This window comes from Ips typographus, linkage group LG13, assembly GCF_016097725.1.
Source record: "Ips typographus isolate SLU linkage group LG13, UJ_Ityp_2.0, whole genome shotgun sequence".
Classification (NCBI taxonomy): domain Eukaryota; kingdom Metazoa; phylum Arthropoda; class Insecta; order Coleoptera; family Curculionidae; genus Ips; species Ips typographus.
The window spans coordinates 4,198,599-4,226,273 of record NC_138434.1 but is presented as its reverse complement, the minus strand read 5'-3'; the positions used below and the strand labels follow the sequence as shown (position 1 = coordinate 4,226,273).

General features: G+C 35.5%; 1 protein-coding gene and 1 long non-coding RNA gene across 2 annotated transcripts; both read right to left on the bottom strand.

Annotated features, from left to right (window-relative positions):
• Window positions 1-2,264: 2,264 nt before the first annotated feature.
• LOC145737248 (serine/threonine-protein kinase RIO3-like) lies at window positions 2,265-3,329 on the bottom strand. Its single transcript, XM_081991860.1, has 4 exons — window positions 3,135-3,329; window positions 2,784-3,014; window positions 2,623-2,726; window positions 2,265-2,483 (listed from the first exon to the last, which is right to left on the bottom strand). Exons 1-4 carry the CDS (start codon window positions 3,244-3,246, stop codon window positions 2,451-2,453), a joined length of 480 nt encoding a protein of 159 aa, XP_081847986.1. The 5' UTR covers window positions 3,247-3,329; the 3' UTR covers window positions 2,265-2,450.
• A 15,093-nt stretch (window positions 3,330-18,422) lies between these two features.
• Window positions 18,423-18,944, bottom strand: LOC145737269 (uncharacterized). The gene is made up of 2 exons (XR_014180337.1): window positions 18,633-18,944; window positions 18,423-18,582 (listed from the first exon to the last, which is right to left on the bottom strand). It is a non-coding gene; the product is annotated as an uncharacterized LOC145737269 (long non-coding RNA).
• Window positions 18,945-27,675: the final 8,731 nt, after the last annotated feature.

Below are 27,675 nucleotides of genomic sequence, written 5' to 3'. Positions count from 1 at the left end.
GAATATCACAGCATATAAAGTTATCCAGTTGTATTTTTTTTCAAAGCAGTTGTAACTAGTCATTAACCACAAACAGGTGTCCAGATTAGTATGGATTACGATTTTATGCGCCCTAAAAGGGCGGGGAAAAACTTTTAATGTCCGAAAATCTGTTCACAAAAATTGTAGAAAAACTGGTTCTTTTTGTAGCGATGCCTTGTTATTTTGGTACCTCCGACGATAAAAGGGACCATTTGCAATTTTTACTTTCATGCAGACACAATCAAATCGGTAACTCCGAGAGTTCGTGCTCCGGTTGTAATTCAAGATAACGGAAATTGAAGGGGTCCCGACCCACGGAGGTACAAGGAACGATATTTGCTACGATATTAGTCTTAAAAACTAATTTTTAGAGAAAAATTAGTCCTAAAATTTCATTTGCACTTGATAATTGAATTATAGACTTGTTTCAGTCCAGAAAATTGAGTTTTACACCATTTAAATTCCTGAAAATAGACTATGAGACCCTTTTAAGTTTTAGTAAAGTCATTTCTAGCCTTAAAAGTCAACTTTTAGACTCTTTTTAGTAGTAAGAAATGAGTTTTATGCACAAAAATTATTGTTTTAATTTCCGGACTGTTATTAGTGCTTTAAATCCAGTTTTAGACAATCGACAATGGATTGCAATCTAAAAAACTAATGGGCCTGTCCCACAATTTTTTTTTATTTCATAACTACAAAGACGGATTGAAAATATTATACCCGTATTTTTTTGTTTTCAAAAATATTAAGTCTAAATAGAAAAAAAATGATGATAAAAACTACATTAATCTCATGTTTAAAACGCCCGCCGCCGGTGACGTACTACACTATCAACCAATCAGCGACAAGAAGTGAAACAGATGGCGTGCAACAGCCAATAAAATCGCCCAGAATTACGTACGTCACATGCGCGCCAAAACAGATCTTTTAAATGTAATGGACAAATTCAAACTAATGTAGGAACATTTACGACCATAATTTTTTCGTCAAGAATATGAAAAATTAGTGTTTTGATCCTATTCTTTCGATTCCAGTCATTAAAACAAAAATTTATGATATGTGGGATAGGCCCATTATAAGACTATTCCTAGTAGTAAATAACAAATTTTAGACTTTTTAGGACAAATTTGGACTACAAGTTGTGAATGTTCAGCTTTACTCCAGTGAAAATTAGTCCAAAAATCCTGTTTTTTTACTATCTTCTGGGTCAAAAAGTAACTTGTAAACCTCCCAGATAACCAGATTTGAATCCTTTTAAAACATTTTTAAAAGTAGAAGATACAGTAACCTAGGTAGCCAGTTGTAAATAGTTATACAGGGTAAATTTATGTCCCCTGTAAAAAAGTTCAATTGGCAATTTATTCTTTGTGCTAACCTTGCCAAGAATTGAACAACAGGATGTTCAAAAGTTTAGTTTAAACTCTCAAAATTTTTGAACCGTAACAACCTATTTAAAATTTGTACATGGTTGTTCAATTACAAAAAGTGGTGTTTTTTACTGCAACTAAAAGGATCAGTGGATCAAGCTCCCACTTGCTGGGGTTACTCTGTATAATTATGTTTATATAATATTATATATATATATAAACAATCTTTATTTTTCAACAAGAAAAAACGGCTATCGACCATTACGGTCTTTCTGCCTTATAATATTATATTATGTGTAATTCATATTTTTATTAGGTGGAAACACGACACGTGTGAAACGTTGTGTAATATACAGAGCATCCTTGGACCTGTAAAAAATACCGCTTTCCAAATTTCAGCGTGTTTTGTCATAATTTTGAGATCGTTGAAGGAATTTTGATAAAATTTCGTATAAGTACTTTCGAAATAGATACTCATTACTTGACGAAAGTAACTTTTGCCTAAACTGTCCAGTAACGTGTAGTAACGTGTAAGTCTCTTGTTTATTTTTGTATTTGTATCATATAACGACTATTCATTTTGTAAGTACTTGTTTTGATCCAAAATGTTCCAAGGACCTCACAGTTTAGCAAAAAAAGCGGTTTTTTGAACTTAAATTTGGAGGACTGTATCTTTTTTTAGAAAGCGCTTTTCAGGAAAATAACATAATGTCATGTCAATTTATTTTTTGATGAAATGAACATTAAAAATAAATAAAATGACATCAGCAAAACAGTGTTTTTTATTCTTTATTATATGAGCAGAATTACTATTTTATTGAAATAAATTTAAATCTATGCCTAAACATAATTCAATTATTTTAACAGTTTCATACACTTATAGCAATTGCAAAATTATACATAAAAATTCCATGTTCGGAAAGCTATTGCCAATAATGTAAATCCGTGCTCTTGACAATGATGGAGATGAACTTTGTAAATGGCATTGTGTCAGTGTACCAAAACGCTTGCGACGTTATTCCACATGACCATCGATACGGTTGATAACGTCAGGAAGTCTGATTAAAATCTCCGTTTGGAACTTTTGGCAAATTTCTGTAAAGTTATAATTATAAAATTAAAAGGTTGCGTTACCAAATAGTTTATAAAAAAATCTCTGCATTTTGCAAAATTAACATTGTAACCCATTAAGTAAAACTTTTCCCTTAAAGTCAAAAACAAAAAAAAAACTTACTTTGTAACCACATACTGGAAAACTGGTTTTATCACTAAGAAAACTGTCAAAATGATTCCACTCTTTTCTGTCTCTAGTGTTTTCCTCCTTATCACTTTCAAAATCTACAAGACAACATCATGAAAACAGTTTGGAAACACAAATTGACTCTCTTAACTTACCAAAATTTTCAGGAGTTCTTTTAAACTTCTTGAAAGATATCGACACTTTAGAGTCACCATTATACTTTTGTTGTGTTCTCATCAGCATCTTGTCATACTCTTTATCAAATTGCAGCTGCAGCATTGTGGCTACTAGTGCATCACTGTCCATGGTATCATTTGATATCGCCCTCAGCACCTCATCAGGAATATCCTCAGATGTTAAGGTAGCATTGGAAGAAGTGTGAGCATCTGTGGTGATAATAGCAATAATGAAATGTTGTGCAACTCATTGACCGTTGTAAAAATGGTTGTAATTCGGAGCTGAATTGCTCTTTACACAGTTTTTATGTATTATGTGAATGAACTTACCAGTTATAGGAATTTTCTGGCCCCACTTTCGATTTTCTCTTGCCTCTTCGGACATGATTTCTTTCAGATTTACAGCCTCTGGTTTTTTAACGTTGGCCCAACCACAAGCCATTTTAGACTTATGTGGATATAAAATGCCTTTTTAGAAAAATCACAAGTACTTTAAACAGAGCTTAAAATTTCACTTCTGGTCGCTACGACAGCTTCAACGGAAATGAAAGAAATTAGATGGATGTGGATGGGTCTAAAACCCAAGTGGGCGTGGCCTACTGTGCATTGGGTAGGGGTAGGATATCAAAGCCATTGGGTACAATTTAGCGTCCGAATACGACGTTGCCAACGTTACGTTAATAAATATTGACCTAAATAAGCCTCTTAAAAATGCTATTGACGTAAGCTAACTGCTGAAGATCAATTTGGCAGCCTAACCTAAAGTTTACTATTAAGGTACGTCAATTATGATCAATGTTTATAGACATGGGGTTTAATTTTTTCACAGCAATATGCATTTCAGAAATGTATTATCTAAAATGCATATTGCTGTGAAAAAATTAAACCTGTAGAGGTAGATAAACGTCTTGGCAGTCGTCGTTTTTCCAGTATAACTTTTGCACACACATCTTATAAGTAGGATATAATTGAAAAAGTAGCAACCTCTCAAACTCAAGAAAAATTGAAATATACTCTGTTCAGTGACTCCTGATTGCGTCACATCCCTTATCTCATTTCATTAGACAAAGTTCAAATAAAAATGTGTGTTTTATAACATCCTATTATGCTATTATTCTTCTTCTTTTTTCGCTCCTGATAGGTAGACGTGTTTCTGATACTCTGCTCGATACGTGAATTGAGAGATATAATTGTGTTTATAAACCGTGAGTGAGAGTACCAAAAGGAAATATCAAAAATGTATATCAAAATGTACATAAAACCAGATCATTTTCACTGGGGTCGGCAGTATACACCAAATATCGAGCATAACGCAGCAAAATTGCTAACAAACGAGACAACAGATAAGATAAACATTTGCTTAAAAGTATCCGAAATACAAGGGGAGGCAAATAAGTTGAAATCAGTTCAAGCAAAGATAGAACTTCTCAGAAACTCAACTATCACCACAAGAAAGAGCATACTAAGGACACCTCCAAACGTACCCACAATATCCGGGAAAAGGCCAAGGACACCTGGGACATCACCAGAAATGGATATCAAAAGATATTGTGAAGACCAGAAAGAGTCAACCACCACGTCACAACCTGAAGAAACTGAACTGCACTCTACTCCTGAGACAGAAAATAGTAGTTTTCCTATTCAGTGTGCAAAGTTATGTTTTCCCACACGCGAAAGCAGTTAGAAGCTTCAAGTGCGGGAAAACTACTTTGCACACGTGTTAGGAACAATATTTTTTCTACGAATGAAATATCTATACATTTTGTTTTTAATTTTTATTGATATTAAAAACAACAACTTATAACTATTTATTGTTATTACCAACATTAATGTTAAATGTACAGTTGGTCGCATTTTTTAAATTGATCGCAGATTGAGCAACTGAAGGTAAAATACTGGTACTTGGAACTGCTTCACTTTCTTTAGGATTGAAGGTCAGAATTTTGTTACTTAATCCTTTTTTATAACTTGTGGATTCATCAATGTATTCTTCAGCTACCGTAGTCGATTTCCAACCCCCCAAGCGTTTTATGTCAGTGATTCCTTCTCCAGAATCGGCCAGGAACGTTGCCGATGATCGACGATAACTGTGCCCTGTGTAGAGTTCTGGATTTGGCAACTCCAAAAAAATAGCTATTTCAGAAGGCATTTTTCCAAAACTGTTTACTCCAACACTTTGCGAAAAACATTTTTTATTATACTTAACAGAAAATACTACATTTTCCACTGTTTATAAAATACAGTAAATATGACATTTTCGGAACAGCGCACGGAAATTTTTTCCCGATCCCTCTTTCCGTGCGCTTAATAATAAACATAGATATCCATGATACTAGATATCCTATGGCAACCCGAAGAAAAAAAAGAAACGAGTAATGTGTCTATAGCAACGATTTATTTATTAATGACAAATTTTATTTTCTGTCAGTGAAAATTAAGTATTTATGTATTTATTACATTTTGCAAAAATGAATTCAGATTGTGAAGAAAATCGGGATATTCCACCGCCTTCTTTACAAGAAAGCCTAGAATGTTACTTTTAATGGCGGCGTTATCGGATTTTTTTTTGTACACAAACCTATGGAGATGCAGTAGAAAATATGTTTTTTTTTTATTTTTTCGTGTAGTTGATTAGAAGTTGTGAGTGAAAAATCAAAGAACGCTTCATTCCTGATCCAGATATGTATAGATATGGCTTTTTATATCCAATAAAGTCCAGCCAAAGCAAGTTTGGTTAGAACCCTTTGTCTTGGAAAGTACAACAAACTAATGGAAAAACTGCTCAATCAAAGAAAATTTGGAAATCCTTGAATCTAGGTAAGCAAAACTGGTAAATGGGTTTTATATTATTACCAAGACCTTTCTTTTAAAATGTAAATGTGCCAATAGAACTTCTAAAAGCTGTCCTGTTTCTTCAGAGTAAACCTTTGTTGCTCTCAAAATGCAGGCGGCCTCAAAATGTAACTCACATAAATATGTATGTAAGAGGCAATAAGTTTACTGAATGAGAAAGCATATTGTACTTACCACTGAGTATTGTCTTAGAGTAAAATCATTCCAGTTCAAAGCTTTCAACCACTGTTGGGTTCGAGCAGGGTCTTTTGGAAAGTAAAAGACTGACACTTTTGGGCCTTTCACCAAATTGCTTTTACAATTTGGCAAACAACCAGTGGACGGCATATTGTAGAGGCAATAGAATTTAAGTTAAAAAACCAACCACAAATTATAGAACAATGAAGGAACAATAACAATAGTGATAACACTATAAAATGAACACAAACTACACTTTCACTAGAACAATAAACATATAAACAACAATTACTTTGGCAAGTAATCCCAAGTCTTGACTTTAAACCTTAAAAATTAATTTAATCATCCAAAAACTCAATTTCCACAATACAAACAAATGCAAACTGTCAATCCCATATTTCGGCCATATTGGAATTTTTGGCATGCACCTTCTTGGCTTTCTTGTACAGAGGGCGGTGGATATTCCCGAAAATATCTTACAACGAGCGGCAGAAGTGAGTGCAGATTTATTACCAGTGAAATCCAGGTTGAGATATAAACAAGAATATAACAGTTTTACCGAATGGCGGACTCAGAAACGAATCAAAATTGTGAGTGACGATATTCTTTTAGTATATTTTTCTGAAAAAGCCAACACTATGAAATCCTCCACTTTATGGAGTCGATTCTCTATGTTAAAGAGTTGTTTGGCAATAAAAGAAAATACTCACCATCAATATCCAAAAACGATTGCTTTTTTGAAACGACAAGCTGTAGGATATATACCAAAGAAATCCAAGATTCTTACAGCAGAACAAGTAACCAAATTTTTATGTGAAGCTTCAGATGGTGAATATCTACTAGCAAACGTAATTTTAGTGTTTGGCATCTTCGGTGCATGCCGCAGAGATGATTTAATACGTTTGAGTTTAGATGATGTGGAAGATAATGGGCGTTTCCTTGTCGTGTTCTTACGAGATGGAAAAACTCACAGGTCAAGAAGTTTTACCATTACCAATGAAAATTGCAAATTCGATCCCTGTACAATTTACCGTAAATACGCAGATCTCCGCCCCAAACATATGGAGAGTAGAAGATTATTTGTTGCATACCGAAACCAAAGATGTTACGCTCAACATGTTGGGTGCCATACTACCAGTGGTATTCCAAAACTTGTTGCAAAATACCTAAAACTAAAAAATCCCGAAGAATATACCGGACATGGGCTAAGGCGCTCTTCGGCAACCATGTTGGTGGAAAACGGCGGTGATTTGCTCACTTTGAAAAGACACGGAGGATGGCTTTCTTCCAATGTAGCAGAAGGATATATAGAAGAGTCCATACAAAGAAAAATTGAAGTATCACGAAAGTTGTTTAGCCCTTGTAACTTGGAAACTACAACATCTGTAACAGTCAATCAAGAGAACCAAAGCACACACGAACACTCCGCTTCAACATCTTTAGCAGAGTCTTTAGTTCAACAAAAAGAAATGCAAAAGGGATTGAGCTTCAACAATAATACGAATTGTACAATAAATATTACTATTAATAATAACGGTTCTGTCCAAAATTAATTTTCTTAGAATTACCTACTTGTATTTTTTTTGTTAATTTGAGTTGTATGTACTTACATTTTTACTGTTTTAAAAATAAAAATAAATATTCCCGATTTTCTTAATAATTTTTTGCGATATTTTTTGTTTATGTTGATTTCAGGTACCTAAGTATAATAAAAAATATCGTTCATTACTCGTACAGAAATGGATTTTCCGTTCTTGCATGACTTCCCGTGTTGTCACGCGCGCACGGAAAAATCCTCATTTCTGTACTGGTAATGAAATATACTATACCCTTTCTGTAAACTAGAAAAAAACGATTGTTTGACTTTTTTGGACGTAGGCCGGTAGGTGTATCTTCTGTACAGTTGCAGGTAGGTTCCGTTATAAACTTCAACAAGTCTCTTCCTGTATGATTTTTGGAATCCCTAATTTTAACAATTATGAGGTTTCCTTTGTCTTCAATATCTGTAGAGGTTAAATTGGCTAGCTCTTCCCTTCGACATGCACCAGCAAGTCCGAATATAGTGGCAACTTTAATTAACAGGTAAATTTCATCTGGTGCGGAGTTCATAAAACTGAATATTTCTTCTTTTGTATAAATTTTTGCCTTTTTAGGTTTAAAACCAACATTCTGCTTTTTCAGAAATGCAGTGAGCTTATAAAATTCACCGATATCGATGTCTCTTTTTATTTTTATTACATTTTTGAGCATTGAATACTTTGACCACATTGTGTTAGGTTTGAATTCTTTGCTTAAAGTAACAAAATACGCTAAAAGTACCTCTTCCTTTAAGGTTTTTATCCCCTTTTGTTCGCACCATTGGGTAAACAACTCGTACTGTTTCTCGTATTTTTCTCGCGATTTGAAAGGCAGCAATTGCAAACTAGCCATGTTGGCGGCTTTTAGAACATCTTCCGGAAGTTCATCTTCAGTGATATCCATTATTAAAATAGTTTTTTTAACTTAAATAAGTAAAGCCTAGTTTATAAAAGAAATTTTAACTTTAGCTGTAACTTTAGCATTAGTAATAAATTTAGTATTAACCCTAAAAAAAAAGGGTGTTTATAAAACCCTTAATTTAACCATACAGTTTTCTGAAAGGTAACCTAACTTTAATGTTATTTTTTTCAAGTTTTGCTGCCTAATTCCACATTACTGCACTAAATCAATAGCAAAAGGATATTCTTTGAATTTCTGTTTAGAAATTTCATAAATAAAGCAAAAATTCAATCTTAAAAAGAAGTTTGAACATTGGAGATTTAACTTTAGTATTAGCTGTAAGAAAATTTAGAATTTTATGTAAAACCAAGGTCAGAAGTTACAGCTAAATTTACAGTTAAAGTTAAATTTTGTTTATGAACATCACAATTTAAAACCACTGCTTCTATTCTTAATGCTAATACTAAAGTTAAAACTAAAGTTAAATTTTGTTTTATAAACCAGGCTTAAGAATAAACACTGTTGTAGACTTTAAATTGCATATAAATGCGTTGTTTGACAATGAGCTTTGGTTTCTAAGGAAACAAGCCTCATTTTCAAAGACAGAGACAAGGTGGTTTATTTACCTAAACTGTACGGAAGAATAATGTGAAAAAAGTCGTGTTTTTTATATGAAACCCCTGAATATTATTACATTTTTGAATTCTACGCAAAATTCTAAGCAGATTTTATGTATAATAGTCTATATAAAACCACTGTTGCAAGGTATAATCAGCATTTTAAAAAGTGTGCGGGAAAGTGCCACTTTGCACACACTTTTACGTATGCAAAGTAGCTTATTTGCAAACATTCGTAGAAAAAAGTGTAATAAGAAGAGATGTAGCGAATTAAATTCCCTACAATATTGCGTCAGGGCACTTTTGCCCTAAAAGGGCATTTGAGGGAGATATTCCTCCAAAACTGTTTTAAAAAATGAAACAATTGCATAACTCCGTTATTTGAAAAAAATATCAAAAAAGTGTAATAAGAAGAGATGTAGCGAACTAAGTTTTCTACAAGATTGCGTCAGGGCACTTTTGCCCTAAAAGGGCATTTGAGGGAGATATTCCTCCAAAACTGTTTTAAAAAATGAAACGATTGCATAACTCCGTTATTTGAAAAAAATATCAAAAAAGTATAATAAGAAGAGTTGTAAAGAATTAAATTCTCTACAAGATTGCATCAGGGCACTTTTGCCCTAAAAGGTAATTTGAGGGAGATATTCGTCCAAGACTATTTTAAAAAATGAAAAGTGCATAACTCTGTTATTTCAAAAAAATGTCAAAAACGTATTATAAGAAGAGTTGTAAAGAACTAAATTCTCTACAAGATTTCATCAGGGCACTTTTGCCCTAAACGGTCATTTAAGGGAGATATTCCTCCAAAACTGTTTTAAAAAATGAACCAATTGCATAACTTCGTTATTTGAAAAAAATGTCAAAAAAATGTAATAAGAAGAGTTGTAGCAATTTAGACTCCCTATAAGATTGCATCAGGGCACTTTTGCGCTAAAAGGTCATTTGAGGGAGATATTCGTCCAAGACTGTTTTAAAAAATGAAACAAGTGCATAACTCTGTTATTTCAAAAAAATGTCAAAAACGTATTATAAGAAGAGTTGTATGGAATTAAATTATCTACCAGATTGAATCAGTGCAATTTTACCCTAAAAGGTCATTTGAACGAAATATTTTCCCAAATATTTCAAGTATCATAAAGGAACGAAGGGCCTGATAAGAATAAGTATCACCAAGATCTGGTTCTAAATTCTCGAATGGAAGAGAAACTATAAATCTCCCTGTAGAATCACGACTAACAGTGTTGCGAAAAACGTTTTCGCATTTTATGTCATCAGGTGAAGAAAACGTTTTGGAAGTAATATGTTCTGTTTCCCAGAATTTGGAAGTCAAGATTGACTTCTGAAGAAGCAAGAAATGTATTTGAAGATGAATTATTAACTATACCAGATTCCTTACCAATCAAAACCCAACCAAAAGTTGTTTCTATAGGGCAGTTGTTTGACCAGGCTGGCCTACTATTTTACCAGAACACAAAATTGGAGCAAACTAGCAAATCGATTGAACTGGAGAAGTATAAACGTTCGTCTGCTAATTTCAAACCCTCTAGATAGTCTAGATGGTTCCAGGTGTGATTTCGTAAATCGAAAGATGGCATATTCGAACAAAGTTTCTGAACAACAATTGCGTCAAAAGAATACTTAGGCTCTGAGAGATGTTTGGCTTTTATTGTACAATGCCCGCATTCGTTTTCAAGCTCCATGGAGAGAGCAGAGCGTTTTTGACATCACGATGACGTAATTTGGCAAAACCCTAATTTGACCACCTATCAAATTACGTCATTGTGACATCAAAAACGCTCTGCTCGCGACCAATGAGTCAAACCCATAGACAACCTAAAAATAGACACTAAACTGAGATAGAGTAGCCTGAAGCCAGGCATATGAGGGTTCTTTGAAGAAAAAATGACCTCAAGAGGGCCAGGTAGATATAATAATAATATATTTTACAAATTACACAATATACAACATAACTATAACATTACCTATGGTGTAACTATTGCTAATATAAAATTCATCTAAGGAGTAAGGACACAGATCTAAAAGTAATTGTTTTATTTTTATTTTAAATGTAGCATAGGGCAAAGTTTTACGTTCATTGGGCAGGGAGTTGTACAGTTTGATGCTGTTATTGATGTAGCTCTTGTCGGTTAAGGTAAGTCTGTATCTTTGTGTTAATAAGATTTCAATGTGCCTTGTGGTATAATGATGTCTGCTGTTTTCTGTTGCAAATTCTGATATTGTGGATTTCACATGCGCCAAACATTGGTATATGTATAGGCCTGGTAAGGTTAGGATTCGGAGATCTTGAAAAGAGGCTCTGCAGCTGTCCAAGGACTCTAGTTTTTGCCCATAATTTCTATGGTTTTTTTTGTAACACCTTTTGCCAGTCCGTCGAATTTCCCCAGAATAATAGGCCATATGATAGTTTGGACTGGAAAAGACCCATGTATGCTGTGCGAGAGACTTCTATTGGAGTGGTGTGTGAGATTCTGCGGAGGAGAAATAGGGTCGAAGAGAGGCTTTTTGTCAATTGGGTGATGTGGTGTTTCCAAGTCAACCTGCTGTCAAGGATTGATAATGACTCCTAAAAATTTGAACGATTTAGGTTGAGGCAAAAATAGGTGTTTAGTTTCCTGAAGAGTGGCGGCAGCTGCCACGTGGAGCTGAGCAGTGTTACAATGATGGTCCAGAAGGGTTGTGCCATCTGCATATTGAACCGCTGTCAGATTTGAGAGATGGGAAGGTAGATCATTTACATACAAGATGAATAATAGGGGTCTAGAGTGCCTCCGACCTGCTTCCGGCGATATCGACAAGTTGGAAGCGGTCTGAAAGGTATGACTGAATAAGTTGTAGCGAGTTACCCCTAAAGCCATAGTATACAAGTTTGCTAAGTAGGATCCGGTGTGACACACAGTCAAACGCCTTCGATAGGTCGCAGAAGATGTTACTTGTGTCAATATTGTCATGTCATACATCAAGATCAAACTGTTTCAATTTTTTTTTCTAAATCCTAACCCTATTTCCTATTTCTAACCTGCGTTTCGAACGGAAACAATTGTTTTGGTTGTAATTTTTTTCTGTTTTGTGAGTGTTTCCTTAATCGGTTATTTTAAAAACATGGGAAAAGCTAGTTCTGTGATTCCTGGTTGCAAACCAGACAGTGATGGTAGCCGCTTTACGTTTCCCAACCCTTCTAAAAACCCTCTCCGCTTTGCTTCGTGGAAAAGAATTTTGAGCTTTTTGTTGATCTGGACAATGCGAACAGATAAGTGTATCACACATAAGTCTAGTCGTTATTAGAAGGTGGCAAATTAAGGTGTTTTCTCAACATTTATACAACATACCTAATTTAGGTGTTACTAAGATTTTTTTAATTAAAACAAGAATGTTAATCAATATGTCAATATTATGTTGCAGTATCCTCTGCTATCTTTTTTTATTTCCTGTTATTTTACTAAATAAATTTATATCTATCTTTAGTTGCTACATATGTGACAGAAAATGCAATCAATGTCTCTGAAATTACATACTTACCTACTAAGTATGATTTTGTAACTTTTATACGTCGATGCTATAGAACTGTGTTGATTTACCTTATAGTTATTTAACGCTAAGATCGACATCGACGTAAGAAAGTCGCAAAATCATACCATAAATTTAACGTCATAAATTATAAAGAGAACCGTTTAAATTTCCCGCCGCATTATAATTGCCTTACCAGCCAGTAGATGGCTCTTCAATATGTGTGGTGCTGGCACCATCTAGCGGCGATAAATTCTTTAAAGAACTGGCAAAACAGTGACTCACCGCTTAGTATTGCAGATTTAGTTCTATTATCTCTTCCGGATTTCTAGGAATTTTGCTTGTTGTAAATAATAAAAGCAACCAACCTTTGACATCTCATGTGAACGATTTAGGCAAAAACGCGTCATTTGGCAGATTTTGTTGATGCTTTTTTTGCTTTTTTCTTCGTTTTGTGCATATTTTAGTTTTTTGTGCTTATTTACTGCTATTTTTGTATGGTTTAACTAGTTTTTAACAAAACAAGCTTTTCAAGTTTTTAAAAATAAACTAAACTAATAACTGCTTTGACCAAAAATTGCTATATTGAGATATTGAAGGCGATTCTGAACGACAAAAACATGTTGCGAAATGTATAAGTATCAATTTACAAATTTAAACTGACCAAAAAAAATACAGATATTCCTAAAGTAGTCTAAAAAAATGTAAAAACATTCCAAAACACTATAAAATCTCTAAAATGCCTTGCAAAGCTTACAAAGCAGCCTAGAAGCTTCTAAAAGTTTTTAGAACAGTCTAAAAGCTACCAAATGCTTTTCAACTTTTCTAGAAACTCTCAAAAGCTTCCGTATGCTTCTAAAGCAGTTTAACAGCTTCCAAAAGTTTCTAAAATCGTCTACAAGGATTCAAATGTCTTAAAGGCAGTCCAGAACCTTTAAGGCTCTTTAAACACCTTCCAAATGCTCCTAAAGTAGTCTAAAAAGGCTTTAAAACACTACAGAAACTCCAAAATTTGTCTAAAGCCTTCAAAAACAGTCTAGAAGCTTCCAAAAGCTTTTAGAAGCCCTCAAAAAATTTCAAGGCAGTCTAAAAGCTTACGTGTGCTTCTAAAGCCGTTTCAAAGCTTTCAAAAGTTCAAATTCACATGTCTTAAAAGCAGTCCAGAACCATCAATGCTCCTAAAGTAGTCTAAAAACATTTCCAAATACTACAGAAACTCCAAAATGCTTTTAAAGCAGTCGTAAGTCTTTCAAAACGGTCTAGAAGCTTCCAAAAGCTTTTAAAATACGCTAAAGGCTTCCAAATAATCTTCAACTAGTCTAGAAGCTCTCAAAAAATTTCAAGGCAGTCTAAAAGCTTCCGCATGCTTCTAAAGCAATTTAAAAGCTTCCAAAAGTTCAAATTCACGTCTTAAAAGCAGTTCAGAATCTTCAATGCTCCTAAAGTAGTCTAAGAAGATCTCAAAACACTAGAGAAACTCGAAAATGCTTCTAAATCAATCTGAAGTCTTTTAAAACAGTCTAGAAGGTTCTAGAACACTCTAAAGGCTTTCAAACAATCTTCAACTAGTCTAGAAACTCTCAAAAAATTTCAAGTCAGCTTCTAGAGCAGTTTAAAAGCTTCGAAAAGTTAAAATTCACATGTCTTACAGGCAGTCCAGAACCTTCAATGCTCCTAAAGTAATCTAAAAAGATTTAAAAACACTATAGAAACTCCAAAATGCTTCTCAAGTAGTCTAAAGCCTTTCAAAATAGTCTAGAAGCTTCCAAAAATATTTAGAATACTCTAAAAGATTTCAAACGCTTTTCAACTAGTCTAGAAGCTCCCAGAAGATATTAAAGCAGTTTAGAAGCTTCCAAAAAATTTTGTGAACCCTGTAATAGATTCCAAATGCCTCTAAAGTATTCCAGAATCTTTAATATGCTTTTTTAACAGTCCAAAAACCTTCCAAATGCTTTCAAGTAGTTCAAAAAACTTTTGAAAGTTATCAAAACAGTCTAAAATCTTCCGTATGCTTCTAAAGCAATTTGAAAAAGTAAAAAAATTTCTAGAAGTTGAACTGAAAAAAATTTCGCATCTCTGAAAGAGTTTTGTGCTTTTTATGCTTTTTTGATGAAAATAATTTTGCTTTTTAAGCGCTTTTTTTCACTATTTTAGTGCTTTTTAATCCGGACTCTATTAATGACACTGTACTATGAACACTAAATGTATTTGCAACAGTAGTGGAAGATGAACACTGGAAGCAGTATTTAAAGGAGCTTTTTCTAATGTGCAGAACAGAATGATATCGATGATGGCAAATTCGGCAACTGAAAGAGGATTTACAAGATTGAACGGTATGGGAGTGATGTAAGCATTTGAGACACAGTTAGCTTGTTTAGCATAAGTTAGTCGGTCATTTGGAGACTTTTCCAAAAAACTTGTGCATTTTGAAAGTGATAGCATTTGATTGTGGAAGGGGTAGAATGATGATGCACCTTTTGATGGAAAACAATTGAAGGATTTTAGTTTAGTACCTTTGAGTGACCTGACGAATTTAAATTACAAAATTCCGATTTATTTGCTTTACTGTAGGTAGTCAAATGTTGAACTGATTCTAAAGCCCATTTCATTTATGTCAAGCTTTACTAGAAGTAAGTGAAAAAGTATGAAATCCCAATGTTCTGTTTGAAATTTAACATTGTCAATGATTCAGATCTTTTGCATTAACACTCCTTAATGTACCTGACAAAAAGGCATTTAAAGCATTTGCTGCAAGTAGGCGTTTATTTTGATATCTACTCACTAATTTATCCAAGGCAATATTGTAGTTGGCATTATGGCATATCGTAGACATTAGAGTCCGGATTAAAAAGCACTAAAATCGTGAAAAAAATCTTATTATTAATCTAATTAAAAAATCTTAATATCCTAAATTATTTTCCTCAAAAAAGCAAAAATTCTGTTAAAAAACACAAAACTCTTTCAGAGTGCAAAACTTTTTACATTTTTTGAGATCAAGTTCTAGACATTTTTTGAAGCTTTCAAACTAGTTTAGAAGCATACGGAAGATTTTAAACTGTTTTGAAAAGTTTCTATTTTTTTTAGACTACTTGAAGAGTATTTGGAAGGTTTTTGAACAGATTAAAGAGCATATTGAACGTTCTGGAATGCTTTAGACGCATTTGGAAACTTTTAAACGGTTATTAGAGTTTTTTGGAAGCTTTCAGCCTGTTTTGATACCTTTTGGGAGACTTTGGATTAGTTGAAGGGCATTTAGAATCATTTAGACTGTTCTAAATGCTCTTGGAAACTTTTAGATCGTTTTGGAAGGCTTTCGACTGCTTGGGAAGCATTTTAAGTTCCCATAATGTTTTAAAACCGTTTTAAACTACTTGAGGAGTATTTGGAAGGTTTTTGAACAGATTAAAGAGCATATTGAACGTTCTGGAATGCTTTAGACGCATTTGGAAACTTTTAAACGGTTATTAGAGTTTTTTGGAAGCTTTCAGCCTCTTTTGATACCTTTCGGGAGCTTCTGGACTAGTTGAAGGGCATTTAGAATCATTTAGACTGTTCTAAATGCTCTTGGAAACTTTTAGATGGTTTTGGGAGGCTTTCGACTGCTTGGGAAGCATTTTAAGTTCCCATAATGTTTTAAAACCGTTTTAAACTACTTGAGGAATATTTGGAAGGTTTTTGAACAGATTAAAGAGCATATTGAACGTTCTGGAATGCTTTAGACGCATTTGGAAACTTTTAAACGGTTATTAGAGTTTTTTGGAAGCTTTCAGCCTCTTTTGATACCTTTTGGGAGCTTTTGGACTAGTTGAAGGGCATTTAGAATCATTTAGACTGTTCTAAATGCTCTTGGAAACTTTTAGATCGTTTTGGAAGGCTTTCGACTGCTTGGGAAGCATTTTGGAGTTCCCATAATGTTTTAAAACCGTTTTAAACTACTTGAGGAGTATTTGGAAGGTTTTTGAACAGATTAAAGAGCATATTGAACGTTCTGGAATGCTTTAGACGCATTTGGAAACTGTTAAACGGTTATTAGAGTTTTTTGGAAGCTTTCAGCCTCTTTTGATACCTTTTGGGAGCTTTTGGACTAGTTGAAGGGCATTTAGAATCATTTAGACTGTTCTAAATGCTCTTGGAAACTTTTAGATCGTTTTGGAAGGCTTTCGACTGCTTGGGAAGCATTTTGGAGTTCCCATAATGTTTTAAAACCGTTTTAAACTACTTGAGGAGTATTTGGAAGGGTTTTGAACAGTTTAAAGAGCATATTGAACGTTCTGGGATGCTCTAGAGGCATTTGGAATATACAGGGAACTGTATTGAAGTTCAAACGTTACGTAGTTTGGTTTAGTGGTCCATTAGGAACAATTTCGCGCTCTTGTAGTTTTTATACCGTTTTTGAGATATTTACTAAAAACCACTTTAATTCAGGCGGCGATCAGTATAATAGGCTAGGAAAAACCTTCATTTGGACAATATTTTCCGTATAGAGTATAGACACATGATCGTAAGTAGCGAATGATTGGAGCTCTCACGTGACGTTGAGCGGGCACCGCTAACTCAATCTAACTAAGCGTCAGACTTGATTACCTTTTTCCGGGCCTTTTTCTAAATATCTCGAAAACGGTTTTAGTTAGCACTGTGAAATTTTTACCATGTATGCCCCTCAAAAAGACGCAACTTCCATTGAATATAACATTTTACCGTACAATGCACCGGTCGACTTTGAAAAATAAAAAACTAGATTTTTGACATTTTTAAAGGGGGGTAGGTAACCCAATAAAGTTTTTTGGAAAATTTTTGAAATTTGAAAATTGTCTTTAACTGTCTTAGTTAATTGAGGTTAATGATAGAAATGTGACGTAAAGTGTTATTTGTCAAAATATATTTTTTTAAGGGTGCCATGTCTTGAAAATTTTCAAAAAAATGTCCTAATATCAAAGTCAGACAAAATGGCGGCAATTACAGCAAACCGGACACCAGATTCGTGTCCTCCATGCCATAATTAGTTAAAATGTTCGTCTTGACACGTCTACGTTATATAAAACCTTGTAGACAGTTCTAGAAACTTTTGGAAGCTGCTAAACTGCTCTAGAAGCCTACGGAAGCTTTTAGATTCAAAAAAAAGAAAAAAACATGAAAAAAATCTGTCAAATGACGTGTTTTTGCGTAAATCATCCACATCAGATGTCAAAGGTTGGTTTCTTTAATTATTTACGAAAAACAAAATTCCTAGGAACCCGGACTCTAGTCATTGGGTCATGCTCGTGGAAGATGTGGCAACATAGGGCACAGTCCCAACTGACAGTCGGCTAAACATTCTAAACAACATTTTGAGGTTAGGAATTTTAAAAAGTTGAAAAACCGCAAAAACTACAAACAGAAGAAATAAAAACTTAATTTAGGGTTGTTTAAGTTTATTAATTAGTGTTGTTCTTGCGAGACCTGCGTAGAATTTAAGATTTTTCTTCACCAAACTGGAAAACTTGCAACATTTAGTGGTAAACAAAGGCGGAAAGTTCCAATCAAAATTTGGCTTGGGAACAACAACCACATTCAATTTAAATTATCTGGAAAGAACATCACAGATAGATGCATTCAAACGGGTCATTAACAGCCCAATACCAACGTTTCAAGAATTATTCCATAAAATTTGCAAGAAAGGAAAGGCAATGTGTGTATCCTGGGGACTATTAAATCCTAAAGCAGTGTTTTAACTTATAACAGAATTGTTGGTGTTTTAAGAACTTGGTTTTGTGATATAGATTGCTTATTTATTTCCTTTTGTAAATTTACCCAGCATTAAATACATATCAATTTGGTTTTGTTGTGTGATTTATTTACCATGTTTTTTCAATTTCAGTTCAATTCATTGTAAGAGCAGGTAGGTACCTCAGTTAAAGAAATTATCTAATTTTATGATTGTTTATGAAGAAAACTAGACTTCTTAGATAAAAAAGAAACTTGAGTGTACTTTTTAAAGATTTTATTTGTATATTTCATAATGTGTAAATAATACAATTAAAATAGTAATTTAACCTACTATCTGATGTAAAAGTATTTAACAGTAGCACCATCTGTTTCTAGCCTTATAGTCAGAGAAGATACGGCAAAATTTATAAGGACTAATTCTGCAAAATAATGGCATTTGATCAAATTGCTTGTATCTTTCTAATATTACCTGAAACTTATTAGAAATTTGTTTTTTCAACACTCTGCATATGGATTTTGACAACACCATTATAACCATAGCTTCAAACACCTTCTGTTTAGAGTCTTTTAGAGCAATTGATAATGGGACTTTTTACATTTGGACCCTTTCAAAGCATGATAAGCAAACTCCAGATTAGGCAAATAAAGGTACCTGAAACATAAGCTATTTAGTATTAGCAGCTCATTAATACCTCTACCAGAGTCCTTTTTATAGTATTAGGTAAATCACCTTGTCAGCTTCCGCTAAATACACCTTTACTCTATATCCATGTTTCTTCGAGAACCACTCTGGCTTGAATAAACTTGGTTTTTGTAGTGTTCTTGTAACAACTCTTCTTGGGAGTAAGTAAATATATGGGCTGTTTCATTGTGACAGTGTTTTCTATTAGAAAAGGCATCCTTTTCTGTTCCACAAACTCTAGTTCCTTCAGAATGTTTCACTGGGCCCCTTGATAGTTGTAAAGTGTATTAAGAAGGTGGCATTTTCAAAACTGACCACCGAAACACACACACATTATCTAGTCTCACACGTAGTATCGCAATTAAAAACAAGTTAAATCAAAATACTCTTTCTAGCCCTCTTAGCTTCCAGCCTCCTCAGTTGTGCCATTTTTTAGAAAAATAGTATAATGTGAGAATGTGAGATGGCCCTAATGTACTATAAGAAATACAGTTAATGAAAATTAAAGCAATTTTGCAATCCACTCTCCGAACAACCAGTTTGTGTGTTTGAAATTTGAGGTATAAACAAACGGCTTTACCCTACACAGATAAGAAATGCCGTAAATAGAAAAAACTAGTTTTTAAACAAGTAAATTGAATGTAGAAATTAATTTTGTGTGCGAACAAAATGTAAAAGTAAAGTTTCTTGAATATTATAATATGCAAATTACCTAGAAACTATGAATAACTTGATACTTATGTACTGAACATTTCAGGAATCCGCTTCGATTGGACCAAAATGTTAACGAAAAGGCGAATTAAAATGAAAATTGAAAACGTAGTGGACTATATGAAAAGAACTCTACGCTACAAGGGGCTCACCAGTACTCTGCTCCGGCTGTTCTTCTGGAGATCCCCACACACACACACGTAAATCACGAGTTTTCTTGAGATAATTAGAACTGTTATCATTTGCTGTGAAATTCGGATTAGCTGCTGTTTGTAAGTGTTTATAAGCGCTGCTCTGCAGGCAGTACTGATTCTTCATTGCGCATGCGCACCCTTTTTGAATTGAAATACCTTTGTGAAGATAATGTAGTATTTAAACATATACAGGGTGTTTCAAATTCGATTTTATGTGAATGGTAGAAATGTGACGTAAGGTGCGAAAAGGCGATTCCGGCCCTTACAATGGAACCACCTCCTGAAAACTGTCCAAAAGTGCCAAAAACACCAAAACACTATATTTTTAAAATTACTCCCAAAACGGTGGAACTTAGAGCGATTTGGACACCGGATTCGAGTTTCTGAGGTCTAAATTGCCATAAAACAACACTTTTTCGTGGTGGTACCCAAATGGTGGTATTTTATGGAAAATTCGCTCTGGAACCACCGTCATTTGGGCAAAATGTCAATGCACTTTTCTATTTAATCGTAAAGTTGCGCATTTTATTGCTAAATAATTTGTTAAAAAAAATCAAAACATTTTCATTACTTCCGGAGATATATGACAAAAACCGAAAAAGCCAAATAAACATTTTTTTTACCGCTTTATTATTGATTATTTTGGAAAATAAATGATACCTTCTGAAGGCACTTTTTTATGCTTTTCTTAAAAAATAGTGTTACGGTTTTCCCGTGGGTTTACACAAAATCAATTTAACTCAACAAGAAATAAATTCATTTACACTTCAAAACGCTCTGTACAATAATTAATTCAGCTACCAAAAAACACTACTACAATTCCACAATTATTCTACTATTTAAACTTTACCGCGTTCCCAAATCCACTACTCTCCACCGTCGAAACCGCTTCTTTTATATTCGGCAAACCACGTTCTAGAACCACCGCAAAACGCTTCGCGATTTGCGTCGAACATCGAAAATGCTTCTCGGTGTATCGCTTTCTAACGGTGAGATCTAACAGATATTGCGCGCATCGGATCCATCCCGAATCGAGTGCTCGTTTAGTAAGTATCGAGCATAGTAGGCTCAAACCGTAACAATAGTTTTACCTTTCAGTTTCGTTTCGTTTTTTAGATACTATCAACTGCAATTTTTCAAATGCGGATCTGAACTTTTTATTTTATTTTTTAGTAGCTACAGTCCTCTCGAAACTGATGATGTGCCATACTTGTCAACCAATATACGAAACCCATAAATCTCATTCTTAGCATGACCCCAAAGATAAAAATCTGAAGGGGATAGGTCTGGGGATGTAATGACATTGTTTCCAAAATTTTTTCTAAGAAAATCCATAACGGGCGCTGTGTTATGCGCAGGACAGCCATCCTGTTGAAACCATAATTTTCTAAAATCAGCTTCATTTGGCACAATTTCTCGAAGAGCTGGTAAGATCTCAGCTCTCAATAAATGCAAATACCTCCTTCCATTAAGATTATAATCAAATGTAAATGGCCCTATTAAACGATTTCTGAAAATGAGAAACATTGCTCAGTTACTTAGTCGCAACTTTATTATAAAAGTAATATTTGATTTGCATACCAATGATTCCACACCAAATCAAAACACCAACCTCATAGGGATTCTCTACAACCCAAAAATGACTGGTGTACTTATTAAAAACACCACAATTAGTAATCCTGCTTTCATCAGTCCATACAACAAAATTAGAAAATTCTGGGTCCTCATTACATTTATTAATGTACCAGTTCGAGAAACGCAGTCTTCTGGGATAATCGGTCTCCAAAAGTCCTTGTACAACTGTTGGCTTATAAGGATGATATCCAGATGTTTTAAGAACTTGGTGAACAGTTGATTTTGGTACGTTAACATCTTGTCTTCTTGTTTTTGGTTTTTCGAAAATAATTCAAAAACGAAGCAAAAATTTAATATTTTTAAAACGGTTGGATTGCCTATTAAATTCTCTAAAACTTTCCCCATTTAACCTTTGGAGTAGCTCTTACCGGAAGCGAGAACCCTGTATAGAGAATCGAATCTTGGACATACTGTACATATGTGACTTCATTGATGTGATTTAGCTTCAATGTGCTTCACTTCATAGACTATCATCAGTGAGGGTCTTCAACAGTTTAAAACTAACTAAAAGTTCTAAAAGTGTGGAGAAGGCTGTGTGGTTAATAACCCCCCTTAGATTCGTACTTACACCTCCACTGTGTGAAAATGGACTGGTTTTTTACCATGAAAACTGGTGGCCGAGCACTTTTAGTCCACGAGTTTACGAAGAATCTACTCAAAACTTACCCGCCTCAACATTTGGTTCAACGGTGAGTGCATAAGAAGGAACTTGAAGCCAAAATATGTCTCTCTTCGCTGCAGCGCCAACACAACATCCTCCAGAAGGGCTTTTCAACTTGCTACTAAGGTTTGGATTAGGGAGCAGATAGAAAGGTCATATTTTAAACTGAGTCCTATCGAACTCAAACTTAAATGCATCTATTTCAAACTCACTAACATCTTCAATTTTACATTTTACATCACTCTTTACTTGATTATGTGCATGATATGGGAGAAAACAAGTTTGGAACCCTCCAAAACAAACTCACACATCTAAGCTCAGTCGTAAGTCCCACAATCCCCCCCACACTTCTCCTAAACACCACCTACGACAACCTGCCTTCTGAGTCTTCAGACGTCCCCGCCTAACCCAAATTCAATAATAAAATTTTCTATGGAGCTGTTGGTGACCAACGCACCTCAACAACCAACTTTAACTTCCACACTCAACAACATTAAAACATTAAACTTTCTAACTGTACATTAAAGTCTGACTAAGATATTCTTAATCGGGGTCTAAAATTCAATTTCGTGTTCCAACCAAAGATTAAAGATCTACAAGTGCTGTCAGCTCATGTTAAAAATGTAATTTCCAGGGGCGTTCTTAGCATGATACGATTATAAGATTGATACCTTCAACCTGCACAAGAAAATCAAGGCCATGGCAGGAAGCTCTGGCTTGCGCAGCAGTAACTTGGTCCTGGAAAAGCAAGGTAGTCTTGTAACTGACAATAGAAGGATATTGGAAAGGTGGAAGGAATACATGGGAGAGCTGTTTGAGGCAGAGCAACAGGCGGAAACCATTATCCATGCTGATTCAGGCCCAGAAATAACACTCCATGAAGTAATACGACTAAAAAATAACAAAGCAACCGGACCGTACAATGTTCAGGCGGAGATACTGAAACTTTTGGGAGACACCCAACTTAAACTACTGGCAAGACTACTCAATAAAATATATGAAACGGGAGAATTGCCTAAGGATTGGCTGGTTTTCCTAACAAAGCAAAGCTACTAGGTGCTCTGACTACCGAATTATAAGCTTGATGAATCATGCACTGAAAATCCTACATAACATCATCCACTCTCGTATATACAGAAAGCTCGAAGAAAACTTGAGCAAGGTTCAGTTCGGATTCAGAAGTGGAAGGGGAATGCGAGAGACCCTATTTTCTATACAGGTCCTGATACTGAGAGCCAGGGACGTAAACTGCGATGTCTACGCCTGTTTTATCGAGTTTGAGAAGGCGTTTGATAGGGTGCAACACCACAAGTTGTTTCAAATATTAATTTGGAATCTGGTATCGACAAGAAAGACTTGCGCCTCATAACTAATCTGTATTTACTCCAGAGAGCGGCTGTGCGTATAGACAACGAAACCTCCCAAGAATTTACAGTGAATCGGGGAGTGCGTCAGGAATGCATACTGTCACCAACTCTGTTTAACACGTATTCCGAAATACTGTTTAGACAGGCGCTCAGTGCAACAGAGGAAGCTATTAGGATCAATGGAGAGACCATCAATAATTTATGGTATGCGGACGATACAGTTCTCATAGCAGATAGTGCTGAGGGATTACAGGAATTAATAGACCGAGTGGTGGAGGCATGTGACATATATGGAATGAGGTTTAACTGCAAGAAGACCAAAATTCTTATAGTTAGTACAAACGATGAGGCGCAGTACCACCAGTTTAGGGCCAGTAACAAAAGCTTGGAAACAGCAGGTACGATTTGGGCTGCAGCCTGAATAAGGAATGGGATCACTCACGGGAAATCAGATGCCGCATAGAAAAAGCCAGAACTGTTTTCAACCGCCTTAGAAAGATCCTATGTAACATGCACTTGAATATTGCTATAAGAACACAGGTCCTAAAGTGTTACGTATTCTCCACGCTTCTATATGGAGTGGAAACCTGGACCTTGACAGATGCTATATCTAAACGCTTGGAAGCTATAACCTTACTTGGACCCAATTTCACAACAGTTTAAAAACCTTTTCAAATCACTAAACATCAACATTTGTTTTAAAGTTCAACACACTTTACATCAATTTCTTTGTAATTCAAAAGACACTACCCTCCCCCCACTTCAGCGATCTGGAGTATACCAGCTGTCTTGCTGCACCCCACAGTGTAAAGCAACCTACATTGGGCAAAGAGGTAGACAATTTTCCACAAGGGTCCATGAACACACACGAGAGGCTGACAAATATCGTAACAACCCTAACTTGGACACAAGTTACATCAAATCGAACTTCGCACGACACCTCCGCCTTAACCAACATTCTTTTAACATTGAACAAGGCTTCAGGGTGTTACATTCCAGTGAAAAAGGCAATCTTCTGAACCTTCTCGAGGTTCTTGAAATCAATAAAGCCACGAAAGGCAACGAATGCATTTGCCTTAACGATCAACTAAGACCACTCTGCCACTGCCTTGTTCAGGTCTCTGAACTTCTAATCCCGATTCCTTCAACTTCTTTATAACGCTCTCCTTTGTAAACTCCACTCTTCCTGATAAAGAGTGACCATCTTTGAACAATCATGATTTTAATTCCCCTCCTGTGTGTCCTCACACGAGCGTTACTTCTAGAGGAGTATGATTATGAGCTGAAGCATTGATGCGCTGAGTCGATATCCAGTCATGATGGTTTTGAGGGAAGACCATGCATTTCTAAAGAGAATAAAAATAGCTCAGGCAACGGACGAACATCTAATGACAGTGAAAAAACTTTTAAAATCTGGCGGAAAAACACAGCGTTCTTAAGTATGACATTTTGTAATGTACTTTTGAAAATGGAAACGAACTGGTAGTCGTTCCCAAGGGCACGCAGTTGGATGTTATTAAAAGAGCGCAAGATGATGGTCACTTTGCAGAAAATAAAACTTGAGAATTGATTACAAGAGATTTTTTTCTTCTTCTCTCATTGCCTTCTCCGTTGCGGACGTTGGCTATTAACATGGCGATTCTTACTCAGATAAATACTCCAGCTTCCGTTTTTTTACTGTAAAGACGACTTCCTTCTCTTTCTCTCAACTCTGCACGACTTCTATGTTGGTGATGTGTTCCGTCCAGGATATTTTCAAAATACGCCGATATGTCCACATTTCGAAGGATTCCAGTCTTTTTAAAGTGGCCTCAGTTGTGGCCCAAGCCTCTACACCATAGAACAAAACAGAAAATATGTAGCACCTGACTAGCTTTAAATTTTAGTTGTAGAGAAATATCTTTGCTGGTAAATAGTTTCTTCACGTTATTAAACGCAACCCGAGCCCTTTCTATACGTGATCGTATTCCTGTTGTCTGGTTTCATTTCGCGTTAACTGTGGTTCCGAGATATGTGTACGTTTCCACCTGATCCATTTCCTGACCGTTTATCGTTAGACGCCTATCCAGGAGCAGATGTTCAATCGGATCATAACCCGTTGATAGGAAGAATGGGAACCAGACTGAAGAGAGTAGAGAAAAAACATGTAGAAAGATATGATTTAAGAAGACTAAAAGATACAACCACAAACAAGTTGGTAAGGAATGAACTTTTGACAGAGACTGAAGAGCAGGAAAACGATGGAGATGTAGAAAAAGACCTTAAAATGCTTCAAGAAAGTATGCATAAAGTCAAGGAAAAGTACTTAAAGCCTGACAAACAGATGAAGAAATCTTGGATGACAGACGAGATCCTGGAACTGATGGAAAAAAGGAAATTGCTTAAAAATAAAACGAGAGAATACACGATCTGCACAAGAAGGTGCAGGAAATGGAGGGAACAGCTAAAAGAAGAACAGTTAATGTATTTAAGGATAACCAAGGCCGAGTTTTATATTAAAAAAATTGGAAATTAAGCAAACCTGGGAAGAAAACATTAAACAACTGTTTGATGACGTGAGAATGAAGCTACCCAATATTGATAAAGCAGATGGTCCCCCAATCTTAGAAGGAGAAGTACAGGCAGCCTTGAAAAATGCTAAAGATCAAAGGCTTTGGATCCCGATGGAATTCAGGCTGAGATATTGAGGTTGATCGAGGGGAAGAATCTAGGGTGGCTCACAAGGGTGTTCAATGTGATCTATGATACGGGCGTCCTACCCACGGAGTGGCTGAAATCTGAATTTGTTACCCTCCCCAAAAAGCCTAATGCTAGGAAATGTAGCGAGTTTCGTACAATAAGCTTGATGAGCCACCTACTGAAGACGTTCCTGAAGATAATTCACGGTAGAATATTTAAACTATGTGATGAACAGATGTGTGAGACTCAATTCGGCTTTAGAAGTCCTGTAGGGACTAGAGAAAGAGACTTTCTATCCAGGTGTTGTTTCAAAGATGCAGGGATGTAAACTGCGATGTATACGCATGTTTTATAGATGACAGGAATGCGTTTGATCAAGTGCGACAAACGAAAATGATGAAAGTTCTGCAAAAAACTGACCTGGATGGGTAGGACCTCAAAATCATCAGAAATCTCTACTGGAATCAGAGGGTAGACGGAGAGACAACGGAAGAGATACAAATATAACGTGGTGTAAGGCAGGGATGCGTGCGGTCTCCTGTAATTTTCAATCTGTACTCGGAATATATCTTCAGAGAAGCCCTGCAAGATATTGAAGCTGGAATCCTGCTAAATGGAAAACGATTGAATAGCATAAGGTATGCAAATGATACCGTTATTTTCGCAGACAACTTAGCTTCCTTGCAAATCCTAAAGGACAGGGTCACATCGCACAGTCAGAAAAAAGTCTTTACCAGCCACGAAAATTCGCATTTTGCGATGCTACGTGTTTTCGACCCTTTTTTATGGGATCGAATCGTGGACGCTTACGGATGCCTCCTCCAAAAAACTTGAGGCAGTTGAAATGTGGCTGAACCGAAGAATCCAACGAATACCTTGGACAGAGAGAATAACCAATACGGAAGTGCTGAGAAGGTCGGGAAAGGAAAAACAAGTCCTGAATACAGTTAAGACTCGAAAGCTACAATATCTGGGACATATAATGCGCAATGAAAGCCCTTTTACGGAAGATCCTCCAAGGCAAAGTATATGGAGCTAGAGGAGTGGGCAGAAGGAGAGTATCGTGGTTGAAAAATTTAAGAACGTGGTTCAACCAATCATCCACTAAGCTGTTCGGCGCTGCTGTTAACAAAGTTCGAATAGCTAACATGATAGCCTACATCCGGAACGGATAGGCACTCTAAGAAGAAGAATCCATTCCTCGTCAATCTTGAAACCTGTTCCTCTCAGCTTCTGGGTTGTTTCAACTAGTGAATTCACATATGACGTGGGAATCACAATCTTCTAATCGCACGGAAATAAGACTTCAAAGCAAACCAATACGCCTGGCATACTCTGAATTGTCAAACAATGACTACAGCTTGTCCCATAAATCTTTAGCTGTTGTGGTATATCTGATATGCAGCTACAACGAAGCGTCGGTGGTCAACACCAGTTTGGCAAGTTCTTTAGCAATCTTTGTGTCATCAGTTTCAGTACCATAAAAACAGCTCTTCAGGTTATCGATAATCAGAAAATTTTCTGCGGCAAAAGCCCAATCAACATAATCTTCCCTCTCTAACTTCTCACTTGCTGTCAACATT

What these genes read in the sequence shown, in the direction of transcription:
- LOC145737248 (XM_081991860.1), bottom strand. Translation starts at nt 3,246, where the DNA reads ATGGCTTGTGGTTGGGCCAACGTTAAAAAACCAGAGGCTGTAAATCTG. An exon ending in CCAGAAAATTCCTATAACTG is followed by an intron (nt 3,015 to 3,134) that starts GTAAGTTCATTC and finishes TTATCACCACAG; the next exon opens with ATGCTCACACTTCTTCCAAT. An exon ending in AAGAACTCCTGAAAATTTTG is followed by an intron (nt 2,727 to 2,783) that starts GTAAGTTAAGAG and finishes GTTGTCTTGTAG; the next exon opens with ATTTTGAAAGTGATAAGGAG.